The 24,450-nt window shown below is 42.1% G+C and overlaps 1 protein-coding gene and 1 long non-coding RNA gene across 5 annotated transcripts in view; one reads left to right on the top strand and one right to left on the bottom strand.

Annotated features, from left to right (window-relative positions):
• TGFBR1 (transforming growth factor, beta receptor 1) overlaps nt 1-14,521 on the top strand; it is a 36,583-nt gene extending 22,062 nt beyond the window's left edge. The window contains exons 5-9 of the mRNA XM_014940887.1: nt 1,099-1,266; nt 1,986-2,142; nt 8,251-8,375; nt 9,029-9,159; nt 11,189-14,521. Coding sequence (XP_014796373.1) covers nt 1,099-1,266; nt 1,986-2,142; nt 8,251-8,375; nt 9,029-9,159; nt 11,189-11,314 — 707 coding nt within the window. The 3' untranslated portion in view covers nt 11,315-14,521. The remainder of the gene's footprint in view (nt 1-1,098; nt 1,267-1,985; nt 2,143-8,250; nt 8,376-9,028; nt 9,160-11,188) is intronic.
• A 3,227-nt stretch (nt 14,522-17,748) lies between these two features.
• LOC106887403 lies at nt 17,749-23,036 on the bottom strand. Of its 4 annotated transcripts, none has more exons than XR_001411881.1 (5): nt 22,684-23,036; nt 21,696-21,844; nt 21,141-21,325; nt 20,847-21,006; nt 17,749-18,028 (listed from the first exon to the last, which is right to left on the bottom strand). It is a non-coding gene; the product is annotated as an uncharacterized LOC106887403 (long non-coding RNA). The 4 variants fall into 4 exon arrangements; XR_001411882.1 differs by lacking the exon at nt 17,749-18,028 and adding an exon at nt 18,056-19,242; XR_001411883.1 differs by lacking the exon at nt 17,749-18,028 and having other exon boundaries at nt 20,500-21,006; nt 22,684-22,794; nt 22,902-23,015.
• Nucleotides 23,037-24,450: the final 1,414 nt, after the last annotated feature.

Raw genomic sequence — 24,450 nt, 5'->3', positions numbered from 1 at the left:
TTTTGGCTTGTGCTGAGTTTTTCTCACTTGTTCTTAGGGAGTAGTAGCTGTGTAATTCGGGATAGAAGTCCAACTGAAATCTTTTATGGAATAACTAGTCTTTTAAAGAGATGAAAGACTCTTCTACAAAAGTAGTTAGTTACAAAAACACTTCTCAGATCTGCCACATGAGTTGTGTTTATAACAAAACGAAATTGGAAAACGTGTCCAACTGAAATCTTTTATGGAATAACTAGCCTTTTAAAGAGGTGAAAGACTCTTCTACAAAAGTAGTTAGCTACAAAAACACTTCTCAGATCTGCCACACGAGTTGTGTTTATAACAAAACAAAATTGGAAAACGTGTGGTGGCAGGATTGTTCTTTTCTGTATATTTGTACTACAGTCCAAAAACAAAGCTTTCCCCCCTTGATTTGAATTCAGTTAACAGTCTCCTCTCTGTGGCTTAAATGTTAAGGTTGGTTGGGGTTTTTTTTGCCCACTAGTTTAATAATGTGAACAATTTATTTCTTATCTGTTATTTATATGCCTTGAGATATCTGCAAATGTATTATGGCCTGCCTTGTTCTTAATAGTTCAGTGAAAAGTCCTACAGCAAACTGGTTTTCTCATAATCAGTGTTTTTCATTCTCCTTATCCTTGTGCCTCCTGGAAACCTAAAATGTGGCCAGCAACTTAGAGGTCACCAGAGATGGGATTTGATTTTGGTTTTGAAGTAGTAAGTCCAATTGTTGCTTGCCAGCTTCTAATCCAAGAGGAAAAAATCCACCAGCTGCTGGTTAACTGTGGAAGTTGTCTCCCAGGCTAATATCCTGAATAGTTCACCTCAGAATCACAGTGACATCAACTTTCTATGGTTTGTCTCTAAGTTTAAATAAAAGAATACTCACTAAGCTGTTCACAAAGTCTCGAGTGGTAGTCCCAGCCCTTCGAGAGGCATTTAAACGTTACTGGGATAGAAGTAAAGATTTAAGAGTCTTAATTGGCCGAGGTTACTGGCAAAACATAATTTATACTTCATAAGCATTGTATAAAAGTGGCATATCTGGTTTGCATGTCTTTTGAGTGTGCTATTCATAGCCGTGGTGTTGTTTTGCAGACAATGGCACGTGGACTCAGCTGTGGTTGGTGTCAGACTATCACGAGCACGGATCGCTCTTCGATTACCTGAACAGGTACACGGTGACAGTGGAAGGGATGATTAAATTAGCTTTGTCCACTGCCAGTGGCCTTGCTCATCTTCACATGGAAATTGTTGGCACGCAAGGTAATCTTACAACTCTTCACCCTGTCATGTGGAGAATACTGTTTGTTTTTTTTTAAAAAATGACACATACTCTCCCTACTCTAATTGTTGTCCTAATTAGAGCATTGAATCTTTCCAGGCTGTAGTTGCTTTGCACACAGCCAGTTACTTATGTGATGAGAAGGCAGCTGAATTCAGCACAGATACCCAAGTTAATCCCTTGTGGGAGCTGAGTGAATTGAAAAATGTCTGTTTGGGATCTGTGATCATCTCTGAACAAATAGAACTTTTTAATTTGGAGGGTGTTTTACCTTCCTTTCTATGGTGTATCCAGGTTTTGTGATGTAATCATCCTTCCTACAAAACACCTATTGGAAGGGATTAAGTAACAATCCCTGTAGTATCTTAACTTTGATTTGAGACAGCACGATGGGTTTCTTTCCAGAGATATTAGAAACCTTTGTGGCAAGTATTATGTGTACACAATAGATACTTGGAGGAAGAGGGAAGGGACAGGAGAATGGAATAATACAGTAAATATTGAAGGTGCTTTTCTGCATAGCTCCAGTCCGCAATGAAAGATTGCAGGAGGAATCTTAATGCTCATAAAGCAGCAGAACTGGAATGAATTCTGTAACTTCAAACAAAATCTGCACCAGGCTTAGAATAAAAGCAATTATATTTTTCACAGATGTGTTATTTCTATTGTGTTTTGATTTATTTTTTTTTTCCCCTTCCAGGCAAACCAGCGATCGCCCACAGAGATTTGAAATCAAAAAATATATTGGTAAAAAAGAATGGGACGTGCTGTATTGCAGACCTTGGACTGGCAGTGAGGCACGATTCAGCTACAGATACAATTGATATTGCCCCAAACCACAGAGTGGGAACAAAAAGGTAAAACCATTAACCTGATGTGTCAGGCCACTTTTATTATAAAATGCTTTTTTTTTTTCCCTTGTCCCATAGAAGGATTTTATAGGTACAAACACAAGCAGCAGGAAAATGTAAAGACTGGCAAGTAGAGTTCATGGTTACTTTCTTGTCAGATGGTAATTTAATTAGACCACAGGTGCTTAAAAAGCATATTGAATCTTGGCATTTATTACTAGCATGTGTAAAACATACAAAAACTTGCAAAATATTTTGGGGCACAGGCATATATTAAAACAACTAGGAGACTTCATGAGTGACTGTTTTGGAGACTTTATTCATACCTTTATTCTTTTTGCCTTGTGTTGCGTGGAAACATTGCTTGCAGCTGGATCTGGAGGGTTAAGATGGTAATTTAATTAGACCACAGGTGCTTAAAAAGCATATTGAATCTTGGCATTTATTACTAGCATGTGTAAAACATACAAAAACTTGCAAAATATTTTGGGGCACAGGCATATATTAAAACAACTAGGAGACTTCCTGAGTGACTGTTTTGGAGACTTTACTCATATCTTTATTCTTTTTGCCTTGTGTTGTGTGGAAACATTGCTTGCAGCCGGATCTGGAGTGTTCAGACAGGATATTGACAGTGAAAGTAAAAAGCTGGGTCTGTTTTTTCTGAGTGAAGTCTTTGTGGTAGAACGTACAAGGTGCAGAGTTTTGGATGTGGGCTTCTGTGGGATCATAGTTTTTGAGAGAAATACGAGAACTTAAAACAGCAGTCATCTTTGTCATCTAATACATAAATAGAATTGTCAATGGATGAGTCAGTATTACTCCCTTTCTTTTGAAGGCCTGCCTCTGAATTTGGAAATACGGATTTTTCTTGTCCTCAAAAGAACTCAGAGCCGGTCAACTCCAACACAAGTGCAATTAAACTTATTAGCTGTAACTTATCATTGCTGGACTTTCAGATAATAATAACTGGAGGCTATCCTGAAGAGATTAGTTTCCTTTCATCTGTGCAGCTCTACAGCACACAGGGACAGCAGCACTAACACTGAACCACAGCAATGGAGCTGTGTGATGTGGGCACCTTGTTGTCCTTTTGATGCCTGTGGGTCCAGCGGTCTGGCGAACAGAAGTTTGGATGCCTGTCGTGGAGAAACGTGTGGAAGCCCAGTGGTTCAGGGCTGTACGTGATTAACTTCAGCCTATGGCCCTGCAGTGTTAGAGAACATTCTGTGATTGTGTTGCCCCATCTCTAATCCATACATAAAAATGACTGATTTTATCTCTTTAGTAGTGATACTGCAGGGGAGTGGATGGCTGTGATTGGGGTTTTATGGGCAGATGAGATATACATTCTGAACTACTACTAAATTACAAAATATGGGCGTTATTCCTTCTCAAAAATTACCTTCTCTGGTGATCATTGGTAGTAAAACAGCAGCGTACTTTGGTATTTGTCATTGCAAATTTATCTTTGTGTAAGGTGCATACCATGTGTGAATTGGTCTTTTGTACTAGACCTATATGTGAAAAATAACGTGCAAATCAGTTAGTTTTAGTGTAGTGTTTGGAGAAAGCCTCCTTTTAGCTGTGTCTGTGGATCTCACATGGAAGATCTCTTCTTGCGTAGGCGCTATTAAATTGCTTGTTCATCTGCCTTGCGCTTCTTCCCAAGGGTAAAGCTGTAGCAACTAAGTCCCACTTTAAGGACACTGGTCACTTCTAACCCTCTGAAAATTCTTTGTTCTCATAAAAGACTGGCCCCCTCTTCCTCCATCTTCTGCATTCTTCGTTAAGTAACTTGGCAACTCTGGTTAATTTTTCATAACAAAGTTCAGATCTTACCGGTTTAACAACAATTTGAACTCTCATTGATTCCCACTGCTGGTAGCTCTTCTGCACATGGGGGCTCTCTGTGCAAGTTCAGGGAGACTTGTCTAAGCTGATATTTTTCCAGTGACTGTCTGTTGAGATAAATGTGTGGTCTAGGAAGCCGGCAAGGCTCGTTCTTGGGTGCTGATGTAGGTGCTGAATCAGACTGACGATCCTTCTCTCTGACTGAGTGAATCAATCTTTTTTTTTTTCTGTTCAGAGGGTTGGTTTTCCCAGATGGTGTGAGTCGTGTGCTGTCACAGCTCAGCCTGCAGCACCCAGCAGGGAACGCCAGCTTTAAACTGAGAAGGAAATAGAATCCCTCTCACACTCCCTGTGGCAAGTTAAAAAAAAAAAGAGACTAATTCTTTTTTTTTCTCCTTTCTTGGAGAAGTGTAGCCCAACTGTTACTTTTGGTAGTCCAAATAGGCTGTGTTTAAAAGAGATTTGGCTGTGAATTCCACCAGAAAGTTGATGCTTTTCTGCAGTTTACCCAAACGTGATAGGAGCTATGATAAATGTGATAGGATTCTGGCTGTGCTTGTGGAGAACAGGCTTGGTGGTGGGAGATGTCACAGGCAACGTGTCGTGTACAGGTCCTGGTTGATGACACCGAGCTCCTTGTATGCTGTACAAGAAATTTAGGTGACTAATACAGAGCTTTTGGACTAAAACGGGTGGGGAAGAGGTCAGTGGGCACCTGAAGTTTGGCACAGCCATGCCTGACATAATTGCAGACTGCTTTGTAGACTTACCCTTTCATTCTTGGAGGGTACTTAGCTGCTGACCTGCTTCAGAAGGTCAAAATCAGTTTATGTAGAGTAGTTCTGTCCAGAATCTAAAATACCATTTCTGACAAGCAATGCATTTCCAATGTACAAGCTGACAAGGAGATGCATGTTTCTCTCCCTTCTCTCTGATGGCCGTGAAACACCTAATCTGCTGTCTGCACTAGCTGACCTACTTGCCTTTCGCCTCTCTTCTTCCAGCAGTAATGTCTCAGGCTTTTTGAGCAGTCAGTCTCCATTCTGAGTTACGGAAGCCAAAGCCAATGTAAATGCATTGGTGGAGGAGCATGGTAGGAGGTCAGTTTGCTGATGAATTCAATGGAAGTCACATTTCAGGGGGGGAAATTTTTTCCTTTTGAGGCTGTCAGTTCAGCTCTGTTGCCACGTTCAGGCCTCTTACAGTCTTTTGTGTTAAAACCCTTGTCCTTAGGATGATTTACAGAAACTGAGGCAATCTCCTTTACTGCTTGTGTAAGTGATTCTGGCTGACAGGCTTGTAACACGATTGGGTTTTTTGTTTGGTGTTTTTCCAGCTCCATCGCTCTTACCATCCCCGTGTGATCTTAAGATAGATCAAGTATTCTTTCTAGACCCAAAGCTGAGTGCTATACTGTTAAGTAAGTGAAGCAGCAGAAGAAAATTATCCAGTAATGCAAGATCCTTGGAAAACATTAAAACACCCGCCACAATCTTGCATTCTTGATTAAATAGTTTTTCATATGGGTGGCCCAGAATAATTTGAGCCTTGTCCATATCAAAGATTGTGACATATGTAAACCATTCCATTCAATAAATACTGTCAAAGTAAACCTTATGTTCCTCTTCACACAGTTGTCCTCTGCTTGTGCTGGGTTATCACTTGTGGGGGATTTACATGCCTGTACAGAGCTTAAGGAGAAATCTTATGTTGGCAGCCCTTGGTGAAGTTGTGGTTTTACAGTTGTGGTTTTGCTCTTCTGATGATCGCCCTTGCTTCCTTGTATGTCTGTCCTTTCCATAAGACCCAGTAGTGCTGAGAGAGTTCTGAAAGGTCTGATAATCCTCCAATTTATTTTAAGTAGTGTGTATTGTATTCTGCCTACCCCTGCTGGTGGCAGGGAAAGAAAATCCTAGTGTCACGATGATTAAATGCAATTGTGCAGAGGCTTCTGTGGCTGTTCCTGAGGCTGAGCTATTGTATAATTCCTGGAGTGGAACACAATGTTGGGCATGGTTATTTTTTATCAGTTGGCTGTGCTCTCCTAAGCCCTGGTGTCACTCTTTGCCTGCTGTCCACACAGACATTTTGATGTTCCCACCTGAGGCCTGGTCACTAAACAAGGCAACAAGTCACTTGGATGCCACGCCAGTTTTCAGTCCCCGTTGTCCTCAGCTGAAAGTCTGTCACAGATTATTTTTTTTTCTATCACAGAAAATGTTGATAAAGTAAACTTTTATTGTGAGCGCAGTTGTTAATGTATGACCCAAATAGGACTTACTATGGTTTATGGTGGTGCTTATCTACTGTGGTGGTAGGGAGGTTTTCTTTTCAAGGAATCCTTAACATTGCTGCTTTTTTAACCAGCCTTTCATGTTCTATTCCCTCTCTAATTCTACTAGAGAATGTTATAAGGGGCTGCTTTATCTTGGCACGTTCCAGGAGCTGAGGCTTCCTCCTGCCTGGCCTCTGGAGACCAGCCTGATGTGTCTAAAGGCTTGGGGGCTCTCTCCATCCCAAGCCCATGGCTGTGGCTGCTGCTTCCTTACTTGGGGTTCAACCATGACTGAGGCTGGGTACTGACACACACAGGACTGGCAGGGCTGGTGACACAGATTACTAGACACCACGTGCTGTCTTCAACACCCACATAAAAGAGTCAGAACTTGTATAAAATGTAAGCATAGATGGCCAAGTCACAGAATCACAGAATGATATGGGGTTAGAAGAGACCTCCGGGATCATCTAGTCCAACCCCCCTGCTAAAGCAGGGCCACCCAGAGCAGGTTGCGCAGGAACTTGTCCAAGGTGGGTTTGGAATGTCTCCAGAGATGGAGACTCCACCACCTCTCTGGGCAGCCTCTTCCAGGGCTCTGCCACCCTCACAGGAAAGAAGTTCCTCCTCATGTTTAGGTGTTTGGCTCAGATGGTGGAGTCATAAAGCTTGTGACTGAGCTACTGTCTTCATTCCTTGTTCTCCTGCTGTTTAGACATTCCACGTGCCTTAATGGCACGGTTTCCTCCTCTTCTACTTCCCTACAGCTGCGTGGTGTTCAGAAGGCTCGAGGAGCTGGTTAAGTCTATCTGCTTTCCCATCCCAAAATTCACTGGGCTCTGTAGTGTTCTGTGTGGCTAGCATGTTGGTGTAGCTCTACTTAGCTAGGAGTATGTGCACAGGAACGTGTCCACACAGGATTTAAATGTCTCCAGAGAAGGAGACTCCACCACCTCTCTGGGCAGCCTCTTCCAGGGCTCTGCCACCCTCAAAATGAAGAAGTTCCTCCTCATGTTTAGGTGGAACTCCTTATGTTCAAGTTTGTGCCCATTCCCTCTTGTCCTGTCGAGTCTCCTTCCTTCTGTGCAGCTGATCAGGATTGAACTTCATTAGTGAAAACACACACAGCCTTTTGCAGCCTTACCAGTCCATGCATATTTATGAATCCCTCAATTATCATTACAACCCTCAGTGTGTCTAATTGTCCTCTTCTGTGCTCCACAGGTCTCATACTCTCTAGCTGGGCTGGGTTACTCGTGATAGCACACCTACATGCACGAATTCCCTCAAATACCAGCACAGGCTGTCCCCCTGTCAGAAACCCCTGCCTGGGCCACCTGTTTGCTGGCCAGACCAGCTTGAGGTTTGCTGGTGAATTACATCCATGCACACCTGGTTTGGGGAAAATAGAGACCTGGTGCAGGGCTCAGGCAGACCAGAGGTGTGACTGGCAACTTCTTATGCAACTGGTTCCTTTGATATTCTTTTCTATCTGTTGCCTCAGTGTTGTTCCTCCCGGTTTCCCTTCTCCTGAACATTCCCTGATAAGCATTCAGGAGTCCCACAGGCCTCCCCTGAACATCCACAATCTTCATCTTCCTCATGTTTCCCACTCATTACTGGTCACAGCGTCCAGGCTGGCCCTCTCTGAAGCTTTCCCTGGAGTTCCTCACCCACCAGAGACTTTGGGGCTTTGTCACGGCCTTTGGTATCTCGTGTCTTACAGATTTAGAGCTCTGTTTGTTTATTATTTCACATTTCACTTATTCCCCCTGTTCCTTTGCTTGTTCCTCTCAGTTTACTTATTATCCTCTTTGCAATGAAAGGTTTTGATTGGATAACCTTAATGAAGCAGATCTTCGTCTCCTTTTCCACATCAATATTTAAAATTTGGGGTTGAGCTGATTAGTATCGCTGAACTTTCTCTACAGTAAATATTTGTGAAATCAAATGTTTTCTTTTTTATTTTTTATTATTTCAAATAGGTACATGGCACCTGAAGTTCTAGATGATTCCATAAATATGAAACATTTTGAGTCATTCAAACGAGCAGACATCTATGCAATGGGATTAGTGTTTTGGGAAATAGCTCGGCGCTGTTCAATCGGTGGTAGGTGGCAATCTTTACAAAATTGGATATACAAAGGAGTGATAAGTTACTTACAGAACCTGAATTAGTTTGAGTAAACATTTTGCTCTAAAATGGTGCAAAGTAACAGCCAGTTCATTTCAGACTTTGTAGCTGTTAATCCTGTAGATGATGACTAGTGCATTCAGCCTCTTTGTAAATTGATGAGCCATACCTGTTGAAGAAAATAGGAACTGGCCTTCTCTCTATTAGTTTTTCCTGAAACCCAAAAAAGGGTGATGTTAAATGTCCTTGAGAGCAAGAGACAAACACCACAAGCAAGGGCTGTGTTTGGGTGACACCCATGCCTTGTTTAAAATAAAACATGCTATTGTAAATCATATGCTTTCAAGAAGTGTCTTTAGTATAACATACGAAAGATTTGATACAGCTTCCATCTTTTCTAAATATATAAGCTCGAAATTAAAAATTCTTCAAGGGTAATGGAAATACTCCTAAGGTATGGTTAAGGATTCTTTTTTTTTAATTTATTTATCAGTCATTGTAATGTCATATTTTTAAAAAATGAAAACCAAAAAAAGAAAATGGTAGGGTACTGATAAGGAACACAGTAAAAAATGAAGATTATGTAATTTATTTTTAACTAAAATAAGTTTATTTTCACCCCATTGCAGGGATCCACGAAGATTACCAGTTGCCGTACTATGACCTGGTTCCTTCAGATCCTTCTGTGGAAGAAATGAGGAAGGTTGTGTGTGAGCAGAAGTTAAGGCCCAACATTCCAAACAGGTGGCAGAGCTGTGAGGTACTGACCAACCTTCAGAAAGCTGCTGTAATGGGCTCTGGAGCTTTATGGGTTTCAGTGGTTTAGAAATTGTGCTGCCTGTTGAAGGGAAATGGGTTCCTTCTACAAGAACTTCATTTCATCCTGGTCACTGTGGTTTTATTGAATGTTATCCATCCTTGGTTATACATCGATATTTAATGTGACATCACAAAAATTAATAGATAACCCTGCATGGAGGAACCTGGGCTCCCTTCCCCTGAAGTGTAGGTGACGCTGATGTAAATTAAGAGCTAGTCTGATTTAGGGAACCCAAACAGTGTGATAGCACAGCCCTGTTCTAGCCACTGGTGCTGACACAGCTTCAAGGCTTGCCCTCTTTGCCTCTCTTGCCCCCTGTCCCCCCTCCGTTGCCCAGTGGGCTGGGGGTGGACGAGAGGCTGCGAGGAAAAGAATATCCTACAGAGTTGCCAAAATAACACAAGTTTTCATCCGAAGCTGAGACTCTGAGCCAGAGACTTAGGAATGAGAGGTTGATGAGACACGGTGTGCCCGAGGTGGAGGAGGGAGCTGTGCTGTGAGGTGAGGGATTGGGCAGGAGAACACAGGGAAGAGAGAAAGGCAGCGACACACACCAAGGGATTGTAGTGTTGTTTCTTTAAATGCTGCCATTCCAAACAGAGGGAGCTGTGCTGTGAGGTGAGGGATTGGGCAGGAGAACACAGGGAAGAGAGAAAGGCAGCGACACACACCAAGGGAGTGTAGTGTTTTCTTAAACGCTGCCATTCCAAGCCTGCAAACTTGCCTGGCAGCTCAACAGGACACAGCTTTGAGGGTAAAATATTAGAAGGTAGAGCTATTACTTCATTTCATCTTCAGTTGTTATTTGCAGTGTTGCTTGTGCAGCAGCATTCACAAACTTCAAGGAATGGCCGTTTGAAGGATAAAAAGACTCCAAAACTTTTCAGAGTCATTACAAGAGCTTCAATTTGAGGAAATTGGCTTGATAAACTTCTAAATTGCTATACATTGGGCTAACTCCTCAGAAAGCAATTTGTGACTGAAGGAAGTGATTGAGTACATTCCCAGCTACACGGTAGTTCTGTGCCAACACAGATACCTCCTAATGTATTCCTGCTTGTCAACTGAGGGCAGGATAAAAAGTGTATTTTTGTCTAATGCAAAAATTCAGAAAACACACCTCCTCATTTTTATCAAAACATTTTTGCACGGGCTGAAATTCTGCTGAAAAAATAGTAGTTTTGTTTTATCGTCCTTTTAAAGTATTTTATTTTTCTGTAAATAAAGGAAGAGTTGGAGATTTTTATGCAACTCTTCCATGCAGCTGTAGTGATAGTAACAGATTTCAGGAATGTAGGAAGAGGCTAAGGTGGGAGGGAGGTTCCGTGGGCTGTGCCAGAGCAGCAGGAGGTCACAGAATCACAGAATCATCGAGTCCAACCACAAAAAAAAACAAACCAAAACAAAAAAAACCCACCACACAACCACCACAAAAACAACAAACCCAAAACCACCACCCACCAACTAAACCCCACACACTACACCCCACCACAAACCAATAACCTTGGGCACTAGAGCATGCCCTGAAGAGCCATGTCTACACGTTTCTTAAATCCCTCCAGGGATGGTGACTCCACCACCTCCCTGGGCAGGCTGTTCCAGTGCCTGACCACCCTCTCAGGAAAGTAGTTCTTTCTAATATCTAATCTAAACCTCCCTTGCCCCAACTTTAGACCATTTCCTCTGGTCTTGTCGTTGGTCCTTTGGGAGAAGAGGCCAACACCCACCTCTCTACACCCTCCTTTCAGGTAGTTGTAGAGGGCAATGAGGTCTCCCCTCAGCCTCCTCTTCTCCAAACTAAACATGCCCAGTTCCCTCAGCCTCTCCTCGTATGACTTGTTCTCCAGACCCCTCCCCAGCTTGGTGGCTCTCCTCTGGACACGCTCCAGCACTTCAATGTCCTTCTTGTAGTGAGGGGCCCAGAACTGACCAGCAGCAGGAGGTGTAATTCCTTGTTTTTCTTTCGCAGGCCCTCCGGGTGATGGCCAAAATCATGCGGGAGTGCTGGTACGCCAACGGAGCCGCTCGGCTCACCGCTCTGCGCATCAAGAAAACCTTATCGCAGCTTAGTCAGCAGGAGGGGATAAAGATGTAATCCTGCATTTGCTACCGAAGAAAACTGTAAAAAAGAAAGAAAAAAAAGAAAAAAAAAAATCCCTATCTGCACCAGAGTGGCGTGTTAAGAAGGTCAATTGTTCTACCTCAGTGGGGGAACAGAAGGATATTGCTGCCTTTTAGTACTTCATAGGAACGTCACTTGTTAGGATTTTTGTGGACGTGCTGAGCAGTTGTGTCGGGTCCTTTCTGTGCACTATGAACCTCTTTCCCAGGTTACTTACAAAAACATGGTGTAGTCTAGTTTTATTTTTATTAACCTATAATTTTTTTTTTTTTTTTAATTTGCAGAGTCGATAGCTGGTCTTAACTTGTAGTTAACTGTGCTACAAATAGGAGGTCACTTTTGAAAGGCAACTGGTTGGCGACGTTCTAGGGTGCATGGATGGCTCTTTTTAAGCAATTTCTTCCTGGCTGGTACATTGGCTGCTCTGAACCACTGTCACAGTTCTGTGCTTCAGATGGGGAATGTACTGCTGGAGTATCCTCTGCCAGCTGTTACCTTAGTAGCTCTTTTGGACTCTTAACCTTGAGTTACAAATTGACCTCATTCAGTTGTGGGAACATAATTTATGCAAACTATACTTTATACATGATTACTGGGGTGTGTTTTTTTTTTTCCACTTTCTCAGTACCTTACGTTACCTTCAGAATAGATTGTATCACACCAGCAAGTGCCGCTTTTCAGTCTTTTAATGCAAAACCAGTCGGAGCGTACAAAGCCTTTGGTACTTTTTGGTTTCAAAAATGCAAGTTTTAAAAATCAACCGTTCCTTTGCGTAATTAAGCTCTAACTCAGACTCGTTTCAGCAAGCGAGTACCTAATTCGTGGAATACCTTTAATTTTACCAAAATCTGACTCTTTAAACCACTGTAGGAGTTTTAAATAGTGTAAGCTAGTAAATTCACTGTCATATTTTGTAATTAAGTCATGAGTCATAATTATATATGAGATGTATCAAGTGGTACTTCTAAAATGCTGGAAGTACCTATCTACTTCAGAAAAGTAGCAAGAGGAGGAAGGTGCTCTTAAGGGAGATCTTGCTCTGTTAAATCAAATACAAAAAGTGTATTTTCTGTGCAGTTCTGCAGAGTCTTAAGGCTCCGAGAACAATATCTGCAATTAAACGAGGATTAAGTGCACCTGTAATTAGGGAGAAGTTATTGGGGCTTTTGTACTAGGAAGTTGAAAGCTGCTTCTAAATCTTAATGTGCATATATTTTTTTGTGTGCCTCATACACAGAAGGTGGTGAGCTGTGGAAGGTGGTGAGCTGCAGGGCTTTGGATACAAATGATGAGGGGATCCCCGTGCTCCCCTCCCTGCCTACAAGAACAAAGCTTACGGGGGTTTGTGCTGTCGTAAGAACACAGAATACGTGTGGCTTTGCTCAAGATTTGCCCGAGATTTTAAGGATATTGCGAGGCTTTTGCAAACTTCTTTCGAAATTGAATTGCCTCCTGCCCAAACATACAACTTCTGGAGGGGACTAAGGGGATTAATATGGAAAATTCTCTTTAAAAAAAACCTGCTGTTACCAGAACTATATATTTTTTTTTTTAGTTGCATTTTTAGGAAGAGTCTGGTTGACTTTTGGCATTATCTGACCAGTCAGGCTTAGGTGCCTTAGGCCTGTGCCCATCAAAGCTGAATGAAAATTGACTCCATGTAGGTATTTTAAATAAACCATGCCCTGTGTGAGTGGGGAGCTGTTCACACCACAGGCTTCTTCAGCCATGACTGTCCTAAAGAAAGGACTGAAGATAACTCCCAAATCTGTCTACTGGCTGTGTGTCTCCAACAAGCTCTATGGATCTAGACAAATATTTAAAGGAAGCAGGTGGCATCAAAGCAGAACTTGCTGTATCTCCCTACTAATCCCAAAGGCTTCCAATTTAAACAACTTATTAACTTTGTTAAATTGTGAGTTTTTCATAAGCATACCTGGATCTTTACTGTAGATTCCAATGGTCTAGTTCCTACTTCAGAATGATCAGGCTCCTGCCACGCTTCGGGTCTTCATAGCAATCTCGATGGTAACACGGGAGAGCTTCCAATACAATTAATCAGATAATTTCATTAGTGGCTTTTTGAGCACCTACAAAACCTTGTCACCCCAACGTTTCCTTTCCTAAGAGAGCTTAACAGCAGGTGCATGGTGGCAGATCATCCAGCCGGTGACACCTCTCCTATCCTCACCCCCTCCTGCTCCTTATCCTCCTGAATTCCCGGCGACTATTTGTACGTTGTTCCAATTTTTTCACTTCCCAACGGAAGCTTGCAAAAACAAAGCCCAGGAAGGATGCCTGAGAGGGCGTGTGACAGCAGGAAGGTTGTTTTGGGTCAACCTTGTTCGTATCGGAACGCAGAACAGGATAATTCCTTATAGAGCTATACGTATCCTGGGTTCTGACACCACAACTTCAAGCTTTGTTCTTCTTTTCCATTATATAAACTGAACACCTTTTACAAAGGCTGTGTCTGTATATATTATGTAACTTTAAATGTTACCTGTGTAAGATCATATCTTCTATATATGGACACAGGTACACATAAGTATTTTTTAAATTAAGATTGTAATATCACCAGATCTGCTCTTGGAAATCCAGGGGGACCAAAATATTTTAGCATTCAAAAATATTAATTTTTGTATCATTTCAAGTATATACCAAAACAGTTTCTGATGAACACTGATGCAAATGTTTATTGTAAATATTACATACATTATACATTCACTTAAGTTTTGTGGATTTCATCGAGTTGACATTTCAGTAGCGTTGAAGCCTCAAGTTTGGTTTACGGCCTCGAGACCGGGTGGACGCGGAGGACAAGGAGCGTTGGAAACGGTCTGATGCCCAGAACGTTGGGGGTTGTTTTTTTTTTTGGAATGCTGGAATTCTTCAGGGACCTTCCAACCTTAAAAGCTGGAATTCTGGGATCTTTCCAAGTGTGACACAGTGTCACCCTCCAGTGGTTCCACCTGTAATCCTAGGAAGGACGCTGTACATAGGGTAGAGACGCTGGGAGTGACTGTAGGGGGGCATGGAGATGGCAGATGAAATAAGAGGCTACTTTATTTTTTTTCAGCAAGGGTTCCGAGTGTGATTGCCATGAAATTCACCTTTTAGTTACTTCCTTGTTTATATTGTGCCATTGAAATGATTGCGAGGTGTTAAGCGTTTTGTGTGGTTTTCCTTTTTTTCGATTTAAACAACTTATTAACTTTGTTAAATTGTGAGTTTTTCATAAGCATACCTGGATCTTTACTGTAGATTCCAATGGTCTAGTTCCTACTTCAGAACCATCAGGCTCCTGCCACGCTTCAGGTCTTCATAGCAATCTCGATGGTAACACGGGAGAGCTTCCAATACAATTAATCAGATAATTTCATTAGTGGCTTTTTGAGCACCTACAAAACCTTGTCACCCCAACGTTTCCTTTCCTAAGAGAGCTTAACAGCAGGTGCATGGTGGCAGATCATCCAGCCGGTGACACCTCTCCTATCCTCACCCCCTCCTGCTCCTTATCCTCCTGAATTCCCGGCGACTATTTGTACGTTGTTCCAATTTTTTCACTTCCCAACGGAAGCTTGCAAAAACAAAGCCCAGGAAGGATGCCTGAGAGGGCGTGTGACAGCAGGAAGGTTGTTTTGGGTCAACCTTGTTCGTATCGGAACGCAGAACAGGATAATTCCTTATAGAGCTATACGTATCCTGGGTTCTGACACCACAACTTCAAGCTTTGTTCTTCTTTTCCATTATATAAACTGAACACCTTTTACAAAGGCTGTGTCTGTATATATTATGTAACTTTAAATGTTACCTGTGTAAGATCATATCTTCTATATATGGACACAGGTACACATAAGTATTTTTTAAATTAAGATTGTAATATCACCAGATCTGCTCTTGGAAATCCAGGGGGACCAAAATATTTTAGCATTCAAAAATATTAATTTTTGTATCATTTCAAGTATATACCAAAACAGTTTCTGATGAACACTGATGCAAATGTTTATTGTAAATATTACATACATTATACATTCACTTAAGTTTTGTGGATTTCATCGAGTTGACATTTCAGTAGCGTTGAAGCCTCAAGTTTGGTTTACGGCCTCGAGACCGGGTGGACGCGGAGGACAAGGAGCGTTGGAAACGGTCTGATGCCCAGAACGTTGGGGGTTGTTTTTTTTTTTGGAAGGCTGGAATTTTTCAGGGACCTTCCAACCTTAAAAGCTGGAATTCTGGGATCTTTCCAAGTGTGACACAGTGTCACCCTCCAGTGGTTCCACCTGTAATCCTAGGAAGGACGCTGTACATAGGGTAGAGACGCTGGGAGTGACTGTAGGGGGGCATGGAGATGGCAGATGAAATAAGAGGCTACTTTATTTTTTTTCAGCAAGGGTTCCGAGTGTGATTGCCATGAAATTCACCTTTTAGTTACTTCCTTGTTTATATTGTGCCATTGAAATGATTGCGAGGTGTTAAGCGTTTTGTGTGGTTTTCCTTTTTTTAAAAAAAAACCTAAAAACAAACAAAAAAAACCTTCACCATATCAGTTGCTTTAAACTCAAATTACCTCTTAAAAGACCAAGGTACATTTACCTCATGTGTATATAGTGTTTAATATTTTTTTCAGAACATTCTCCAAGTTTGCAGTTAACGTCTTTCTAGAAAGATGGGTAATTACTAAATTTACCAACTTGAGCGGTACTAAATGTATTACCTGGTGCCCCAAAACACTTTAATTTTTTCTGTCTTTTATTGTATTAGCAAGTTTGCTGCTTTGTCACTGTAGCACCTGCCCTTACGTAGCTGTGTGGATACTGACTTGTAAATTCTCCTGTTTTTTTCGGATGATTTGAGGATTCTGTACAGATGAGTGTCACTTTTTTAAAAACCTTACGAAATTGTGCATTTCCTTTACATTTCTGAAAAATATGTATTGTATTTGTAGAGTCTACATTTCAATGGATTGTAAATAGGACAGTAGAAGAGTGGATGCTTATGTTAAGTGCTAACACTACAGTAGAGAGATTAAAGCAGTGAAAATAAATAACACTTTTTTTATTATTATTCCAAATGCCTGACTTGTCTTCCAGAAGAAGGAGCTGCAGGTAGGTGTGGGTTTGGGTTATTACCTGGCAAAATGTGGGTTTGTTGGGAATTCTTTTCCTCAGAAGGGATTTTTGATGGTGTAAAAATGCTAAAAGAGTTTGGTGGTGCTGAGGAATCCGTCTCCTGAGCTGTACAGATAAAGTGCCTCATCTTCCTCCTGATGTTTGAGTAGGTGTCTCTTGCTGGTGTCTCTGAGCTCTTGGACAAAAGAACTAATGATAAAGCATTTCTTCTTCCTGTTTATATTTACATAGAAGTAACGGTGCTGCTGACAATTTCTTCTTCCTGTTTATATTTACATAGAAGTAACGCTGCTAGCCGGTGACACCTCTCCTATCCTCACCCCCTCCTGCTCCTTATCCTCCTCAATTGCCAGCATTGAGGCTGCTTAAACATCTGACCTCAGCCCCTCACCCAACAGGAGGGAAAATCATCTGGTGGTGGAGGAGATTGTTTCTGAGCACCTACAAAACCTTGTCACCCCAACGTTTCCTTTCCTAAGAGAGCTTAACAGCAGGTGCATGGTGGCAGATCATCCAGCCGGTGACACCTCTCCTATCCTCACCCCCTCCTGCTCCTTATCCTCCTGAATTCCCGGCGACTATTTGTACGTTGTTCCAATTTTTTCACTTCCCAACGGAAGCTTGCAAAAACAAAGCCCAGGAAGGATGCCTGAGAGGGCGTGTGACAGCAGGAAGGTTGTTTTGGGTCAACCTTGTTCGTATCGGAACGCAGAACAGGATAATTCCTTATAGAGCTATACGTATCCTGGGTTCTGACACCACAACTTCAAGCTTTGTTCTTCTTTTCCATTATATAAACTGAACACCTTTTACAAAGGCTGTGTCTGTATATATTATGTAACTTTAAATGTTACCTGTGTAAGATCATATCTTCTATATATGGACACAGGTACACATAAGTATTTTTTAAATTAAGATTGTAATATCACCAGATCTGCTCTTGGAAATCCAGGGGGACCAAAATATTTTAGCATTCAAAAATATTAATTTTTGTATCATTTCAAGTATATACCAAAACAGTTTCTGATGAACACTGATGCAAATGTTTATTGTAAATATTACATACATTATACATTCACTTAAGTTTTGTGGATTTCATCGAGTTGACATTTCAGTAGCGTTGAAGCCTCAAGTTTGGTTTACGGCCTCGAGACCGGGTGGACGCGGAGGACAAGGAGCGTTGGAAACGGTCTGATGCCCAGAACGTTGGGGGTTGTTTTTTTTTTTGGAAGGCTGGAATTTTTCAGGGACCTTCCAACCTTAAAAGCTGGAATTCTGGGATCTTTCCAAGTGTGACACAGTGTCACCCTCCAGTGGTTCCACCTGTAATCCTAGGAAGGACGCTGTACATAGGGTAGAGACGCTGGGAGTGACTGTAGGGGGGCATGGAGATGGCAGATGAAATAAGAGGCTACTTTATTTTTTTTCAGCAAGGGTTCCGAGTGTGATTGCCATGAAATTCACCTTTTAGTTACTTCCTTGTTTATATTGTGCCATTGAAATGATTGCGAGGTGTTAAGCGTTTTGTGTGGTTTTCCTTTTTTTAAAAAAAAACCTAAAAACAAACAAAAAAAACCTTCACCATATCAGTTGCTTTAAACTCAAATTACCTCTTAAAAGACCAAGGTACATTTACCTCATGTGTATATAGTGTTTAATATTTTTTTCAGAACATTCTCCAAGTTTGCAGTTAACGTCTTTCTAGAAAGATGGGTAATTACTAAATTTACCAACTTGAGCGGTACTAAATGTATTACCTGGTGCCCCAAAACACTTTAATTTTTTCTGTCTTTTATTGTATTAGCAAGTTTGCTGCTTTGTTACTGTAGCACCTGCCCTTACGTAGCTGTGTGGATACTGACTTGTAAATTCTCCTGTTTTTTTCGGATGATTTGAGGATTCTGTACAGATGAGTGTCACTTTTTTAAAAACCTTACGAAATTGTGCATTTCCTTTACATTTCTGAAAAATATGTATTGTATTTGTAGAGTCTACATTTCAATGGATTGTAAATAGGACAGTAGAAGAGTGGATGCTTATGTTAAGTGCTAACACTACAGTAGAGAGATTAAAGCAGTGAAAATAAATAACACTTTTTTTATTATTATTCCAAATGCCTGACTTGTCTTCCAGAAGAAGGAGCTGCAGGTAGGTGTGGGTTTGGGTTATTACCTGGCAAAATGTGGGTTTGTTGGGAATTCTTTTCCTCAGAAGGGATTTTTGATGGTGTAAAAATGCTAAAAGAGTTTGGTGGTGCTGAGGAATCCGTCTCCTGAGCTGTACAGATAAAGTGCCTCATCTTCCTCCTGATGTTTGAGTAGGTGTCTCTTGCTGGTGTCTCTGAGCTCTTGGACAAAAGAACTAATGATAAAGCATTTCTTCTTCCTGTTTATATTTACATAGAAGTAACGCTGCTAAGAACTTGAGGCTGCTTAAACATCTGACCTCAGCCCCTCACCCAACAGGAGGGAAAATCATCTGGTGGTGGAGGAGATTGTTTCAGAGTGGTGTTACATTTGCAAAGGAAGGTGAAGATGTAGATACACACACCAAAAAAATTGATGTCTTGCCCTTGTGTAAGCTGATGTGCATCCGTTCATTTTGACTCAGAAATGACCAGACCAGAAAATTCCCAATTTCTTCAAAATGGGAAGCAACAAGGTGTCCAGAGAAAGTAGAAAGCTATGTCAAAATGTTGTGAAGGAGGGATGATGTGGCTGAGAATGTGCCTCTCTCCCATGAGTGGCTACAGGAAGGCTTCTCCTACCCCTGCAAGGAACCCAAACTCAGTAAAATCCTGAGTATTTCTCATACATCTCCTAGAAGAGGAAATTATGGCCTGAAAATGGTGTAATAATGTTGCTGTCTAACAAGCTTTGTTTTTATTAAATAGTCGTCTGGGTTTCATGCTTGGAAGGATTAAACCCAACAACTGAGAATCCATGAACAGCAAACAACTGCTGTGAGTGTCTTAGCCGTGAGGGTGTTCTAAGGTGGTTTTAGAGATGCTGACCTGGGGTGGTCTGCAGTGCTGGCCTGGGTTACAAGTCAACCTGGAGAGTGGCAGAATTCCAGAGTTCTCACTCAATGCTCTGAGAATTTTGTTTTATGAAGCTGTGATGTTTTAACTGGTGCTGACAGTGGGGAAGTGTGTTTTGGAGGGGTGCGCTGTCATGTTGGAGACATCTGGGTGAGCCCTGGTGGGGTGGGATTCCAAATCACAGAATGTTCTGGGGTTGGAAGGGACCTCTGAGGATCATCTAGTCCAACCCCCTCCCAAAGCAGGTCCACCCAGAGCGGGGGGATGAGGGATGGCCAGGGAGATGTCAGGCTGTTGTCCACCAAAACTTTATTTGGCCACCTACTGGCGGGAGTATGGGCGCTCAGTCTCATGAGGAACATGGTGAAGACACAGCAGAGGACTTTGATCGTGCCTGTCCACATCCAAAAATTTTTGTGGCTGTTGCCAGTTCTCCCACATCTGACAGATCAGAGCGTTGCCACCAGCCTGAGTTCATCCAGCATCCTGAGAGTTTGTGGTAGGCCACAAGGGCAAAGTAGTCACTGTGATGACTAGAAAGTCATGAGACTTGTCTTTCTCAGACAAAAGGAGATGTAGGAGGGTCAGAGTTAGTTCATGTGCTAGTTCTAGGGTGGCTGCTGCAAGTATTGAGCCTGTTGTCCTCTCATCCTCCCCACCTCTTCTATGAGGACACCTCTGGAGGTGTCCAAGGCCAGGGTGATTCTATGTTGCCCTTTGTTAGGTGGTGGCTCTGCTTGGAGTTGATAGATTATTCATAAAGTGATAGAATGGTTGGAGTTGGAAGGGACCTTAAAGATCATCGAGTTCCAACCCCCTGCCCTGGGCAGGGACACCTCCCACCAGACCAGGTTGCTCCAAGCCCCATCCAGCCTGGCCTTGAACCCTCCAACAGAAGCTTCCAGAACTGGAAGTTCTGATTCTTGCCGTGGGTCATCTGCCCACAGGGACTAACATAGTCAGAACATCCAGCCTGGCCTTGAACCCTCCAACAGAAGCTTCCAGAACTGGAAGTTCTGATTCTTGCCGTGGGTCATCTGCCCACAGGGACTAACATAGTCAGAAAACATCTACTTTATCGTGATTTTAAGTTAAATATCTAAAAAACTAAAAGGCAGAGGCAGTAACAGTCTTCAGAAAAAAAAAAGAGGTAAGAATTTACGGGTGGCAAATTCCAAGTTGACTCTGAGTTGTCAGAGCTTTCCTATTGCTCTGGACACCCCCATTTTAAAATCTGCCTTCAGACCTTTTTCCACAAGTCACGTATTCCCATTCCCTTCTACGCTGTGGGCCTGGAAACTCACGAGTATATTCCCAGTGGTCAAATTCTTACCTGGCACAGGAACAGGGTGAGGGATGGCAAGACAAGAAGTCTCCAATCCCACAGTTGCTGTCTAATTCTTACGTGTTCCCAAAGAGTGGAATCAGGCCGTGCTGTCTTCTGTCGATGCCCCACTGTGGAATGGGGTCTCTGACCCACGTCTCCTTCCTTCCTAAAAGGGAAGCTTTTTGAAACTTTATCTTATTTCATGAAGATAGTCTTTCGTGACCCCCAGAAGGGTGAGTGAGACTCAGTTCCTGAACCGTTCTAGACAATTCTTCATGACAGGGAGCTACCTTTTCTTACCTTTTTTTCAGGAAACTGCTTGCTTTGCTTGTTTTGTGAAGACTGTGCCTCCCACGCAAGCTGTTAGAAGGCTTTATGTTTTTGTATTGGCAGACTTCGGCCCTTACAGAGGACCTCATTTCCATCCATCCACAGATTTAGTCACTTCACCACAATAATATCGTTGAACTGCTAATTTCCATTTCCTAGAATGATAGAATTGTCTAGGTTGGAAGGGACCTTTGAGATCATCCAGTCCAACCATCAACCTAACTCTAATAAAAACCCATCACTAAACCATGTCTCTAAGCACTATGGCAACCCGGCTTTTAAATCCCTCCAGGGATGGGGCCTCAACCCCTTCCCTGGGCAGCCCAGTCCAAGGCTTAACAATCCTTTCCATGTAGAAATTTTTCCTGATCTCCAATCTGAACCTCCCCTGGCGCAACTTGAGGCCATTTCCTCTTGTCCCATGGCCTGGGACTTGGGAGAAGAGACCGACCCCCCCCCTGGCTACACCCTCCTTTCAGGGAGTTGGAGAGAGCCAGAAGGTCTCCCCTCAATAGACTTTCTTACCAAGGTTCCTTCTGCTAAGACTCATGTGATCATGGTGGCTCTACAGTCTCCTCAGGGTTGCTGGGCACATTGTTACTGATACAGGTAAGCACCACCCAGTTCTCAAAACACCCAGAATAGTATTGAACTTGAAGAAGAAGGAGGGAATACTGCAAAAAAGAAAGTTTTACAACATTTCATTTTGAACTTCTTCAGGCTGTGTTGGCAGGGTCAACAGTGTGCTCACAGCCCTCCCTTTTAAAAAGTGCAAATCTTTAGGTTCCTCGAAGAGGGTTCTCCAGAAGGGGAGGTGGGTGCTTTGCTCCCATTACTGTTGCAGCAGTTGAATGCAGGGGGCTTGAAGCACAAAACTGAGGAAACTCGTATGGTAAAATGTAGGGGAGTGCTTGCTTACAGGTAACCTCAGCAGGACTGCACAAACAGGTGACACGTTCTGAAGAGAAGTCCCAGGTAAGTAACCTGTCTTGGCTCATTGTTCTGCTAGTTTTTAAGGTTTAACGCAAAATAAAAATGTTTATGACATAGTTTAGGCTCTTAATAATTTCTTCCTTTACAACAATACATTGCTGCAGCCCTTTTTCCAGTTTCCTGTAGTCAGGTGTATGTTTTGTTGTTGCCTTTTCCAAAGGTGTTGCATTCTGAAGCTGAAAATACTTTCAAACTGTTTTAAAAAGAAAGAATTTAAGTGAAAGGCAGTATATTCAATACACTTATTTTAAATTAAAAGCAGGAGGTTTCTTTAGACCATTTGAAACCTGACTCAAGTAAAAGAAAGTTCTTTAATATGCAGTCCAACTGATAAATAATTAAGTACTACTCTTTCATTCTATGACACATTACTCTCATTTTTTAGAAGGTGAATGGCAGCTTGGCTCCTTTTTTCATCTGTTGGATCTTCTCTGCTGGGAATAATTATATTGGTGTTTTTGTGTTGCATTTTGTGTGCATTTAGTGTTGTACTATGGAGAAAGACAATTCCAGCTCTCACCTTTCTGGCTGGCTTGCTTGCTTCCCTCCTCTTTTTTAGCTAATCCAAAATTCTGTTTGCTGACTCAAAGTGTGTGTTTAGTCCCTGGCACTCAGCTCGCTCCCTGTCTCCCTACGGAAGAGACGACACCAGTTGTGTTTCTTGCTCCATGTGAGAGAGACACTTGAAAAGCTTGGGGGGGAGCAGCAGGTTTGTGTTAATTAGTTTGAAAAGGCAACCTTTCTCTGCGACTGTCTTTTCTTCCAGCCTGTTTCTTGGAGGCTTTCTTCAAGAGCAACCATTCATCCTGGTGGTAGGTCTCCCTCTCCCCACGGTCCAACCGTCACTGTTGATTGGTTTCGATTGGCATCGGCAGTTGCATTATAAAAGGATTTTGGCCCCTTGGAATAAAAAACAATTTATTTATTTATTTATTTTAAATAGAATGTAATTTTTAAAAGCAGATTGTCCTAATCCCAGCTATTTTTCTCCAGGCCTTTTCAACCCCAAGAAGACATCAGGCTGCGCTTTCCAGCTGCCAGGAACGTAACTGCTGCTTGTGCTGGTGGATGTTTGGTTGAGAACAGGTAAAGTCACCACTAACTGACAGTGCCCTGAATCCATTTTAGGACTAAATTTGTCTTTGTGCATGAAAGCCCTCTAAAAATATGCTGTACTGCCTCGGTGCTAGTGATAAAGCAACGAAGGAAAGTTGTTTGTCCGCTTGTGAGTGGGAGTGCCTGCCAGGCTGGAGGGCTTTCCAGCTGCTGGGATGTGGGGAGAAGAATTTTCACAGAACATTTGGGCTGTGCACCCTTCACTTCACAGGTGATTGCTTTTCCTTTGGCCCCTTTACTGCTTGAAATTTATGGGATGAAACAACAGTATTGGGTCCTTGCAGTCTGCAGAATGACGTGTCTGTCGGTATGGACTGTGATTCCAGTGTCCTTAATGCTCAAAATCTCTTCTAGGTTTTTATGCATAGAACAGTTCAAAAGTGTACAGTAAAACAGAGCAAACTTGAATGCTTTATTTTTTCAGTATTAATTTTTTCGTTGAAATAGGATTTCAATGAGTGACTTAGAGAAGTCGATGTCTGTAACGCTTTATGATATCATCCTGGGAAGTATCTAAACATGAGCTCGATATAATCTCTTTAATGAAATTGCTTGGGAGAAAAAGGGGGGAGAGTTATGAGACTAGAGATCATTCAGTGTGATCTTGAGTAAAAGGGTTGTTACCATGTCATCCCTATTTTAACTGTAGAAAGACAGACAGCTGTTCCGGTTGGAATTATTAAAATCTGTGCTTTAAAGAATACTTTCTTTGCAAGAGCCCTTAAGAAAAACAAAAATATAGAAAAGGAATAAAATCAAAAGACCAGTGATGGCATTTTGAAGTACTAGCTTGTTAGCTATATCAACATGAGTTTCCTTCAGTGTCCATCTGTTAGACATGATTAAGGTGGCAGCTGTGCCCTGAGGTAAATATAAAACCTATGAGATAGTGTAATCTTTATAGATCTAAACCAGTAAAGTAACTTTATAAATTATTACAGATGTTTCACATATGGGTGCCTGATCAGGTTATGAATTAATGCCTCAAATACAGACTTGTGTGCTTTTCCTGGCTCCTTGGCCAGCCCCTTTCAAACCATCTCCCTAGATGGATCCCGAATTCCACTGGGGAAGTAGGAGATACAAGTCCTAGAGGTGTATGTGATCGTGGGCCTGGAAGAGGAGGCTGGGCTGAAGGGACATCAGCTCATCCAGTTTTCACAAAGGAAAT

This window comes from Calidris pugnax, unplaced genomic scaffold, assembly GCF_001431845.1.
Source record: "Calidris pugnax isolate Ruff unplaced genomic scaffold, ASM143184v1 scaffold8, whole genome shotgun sequence".
In the NCBI taxonomy this organism is placed as follows: Eukaryota; Metazoa; Chordata; class Aves; order Charadriiformes; family Scolopacidae; genus Calidris; species Calidris pugnax.
Note: the sequence above shows the minus strand (reverse complement) of the source record. Positions and strands in the feature narration are given on the sequence as shown.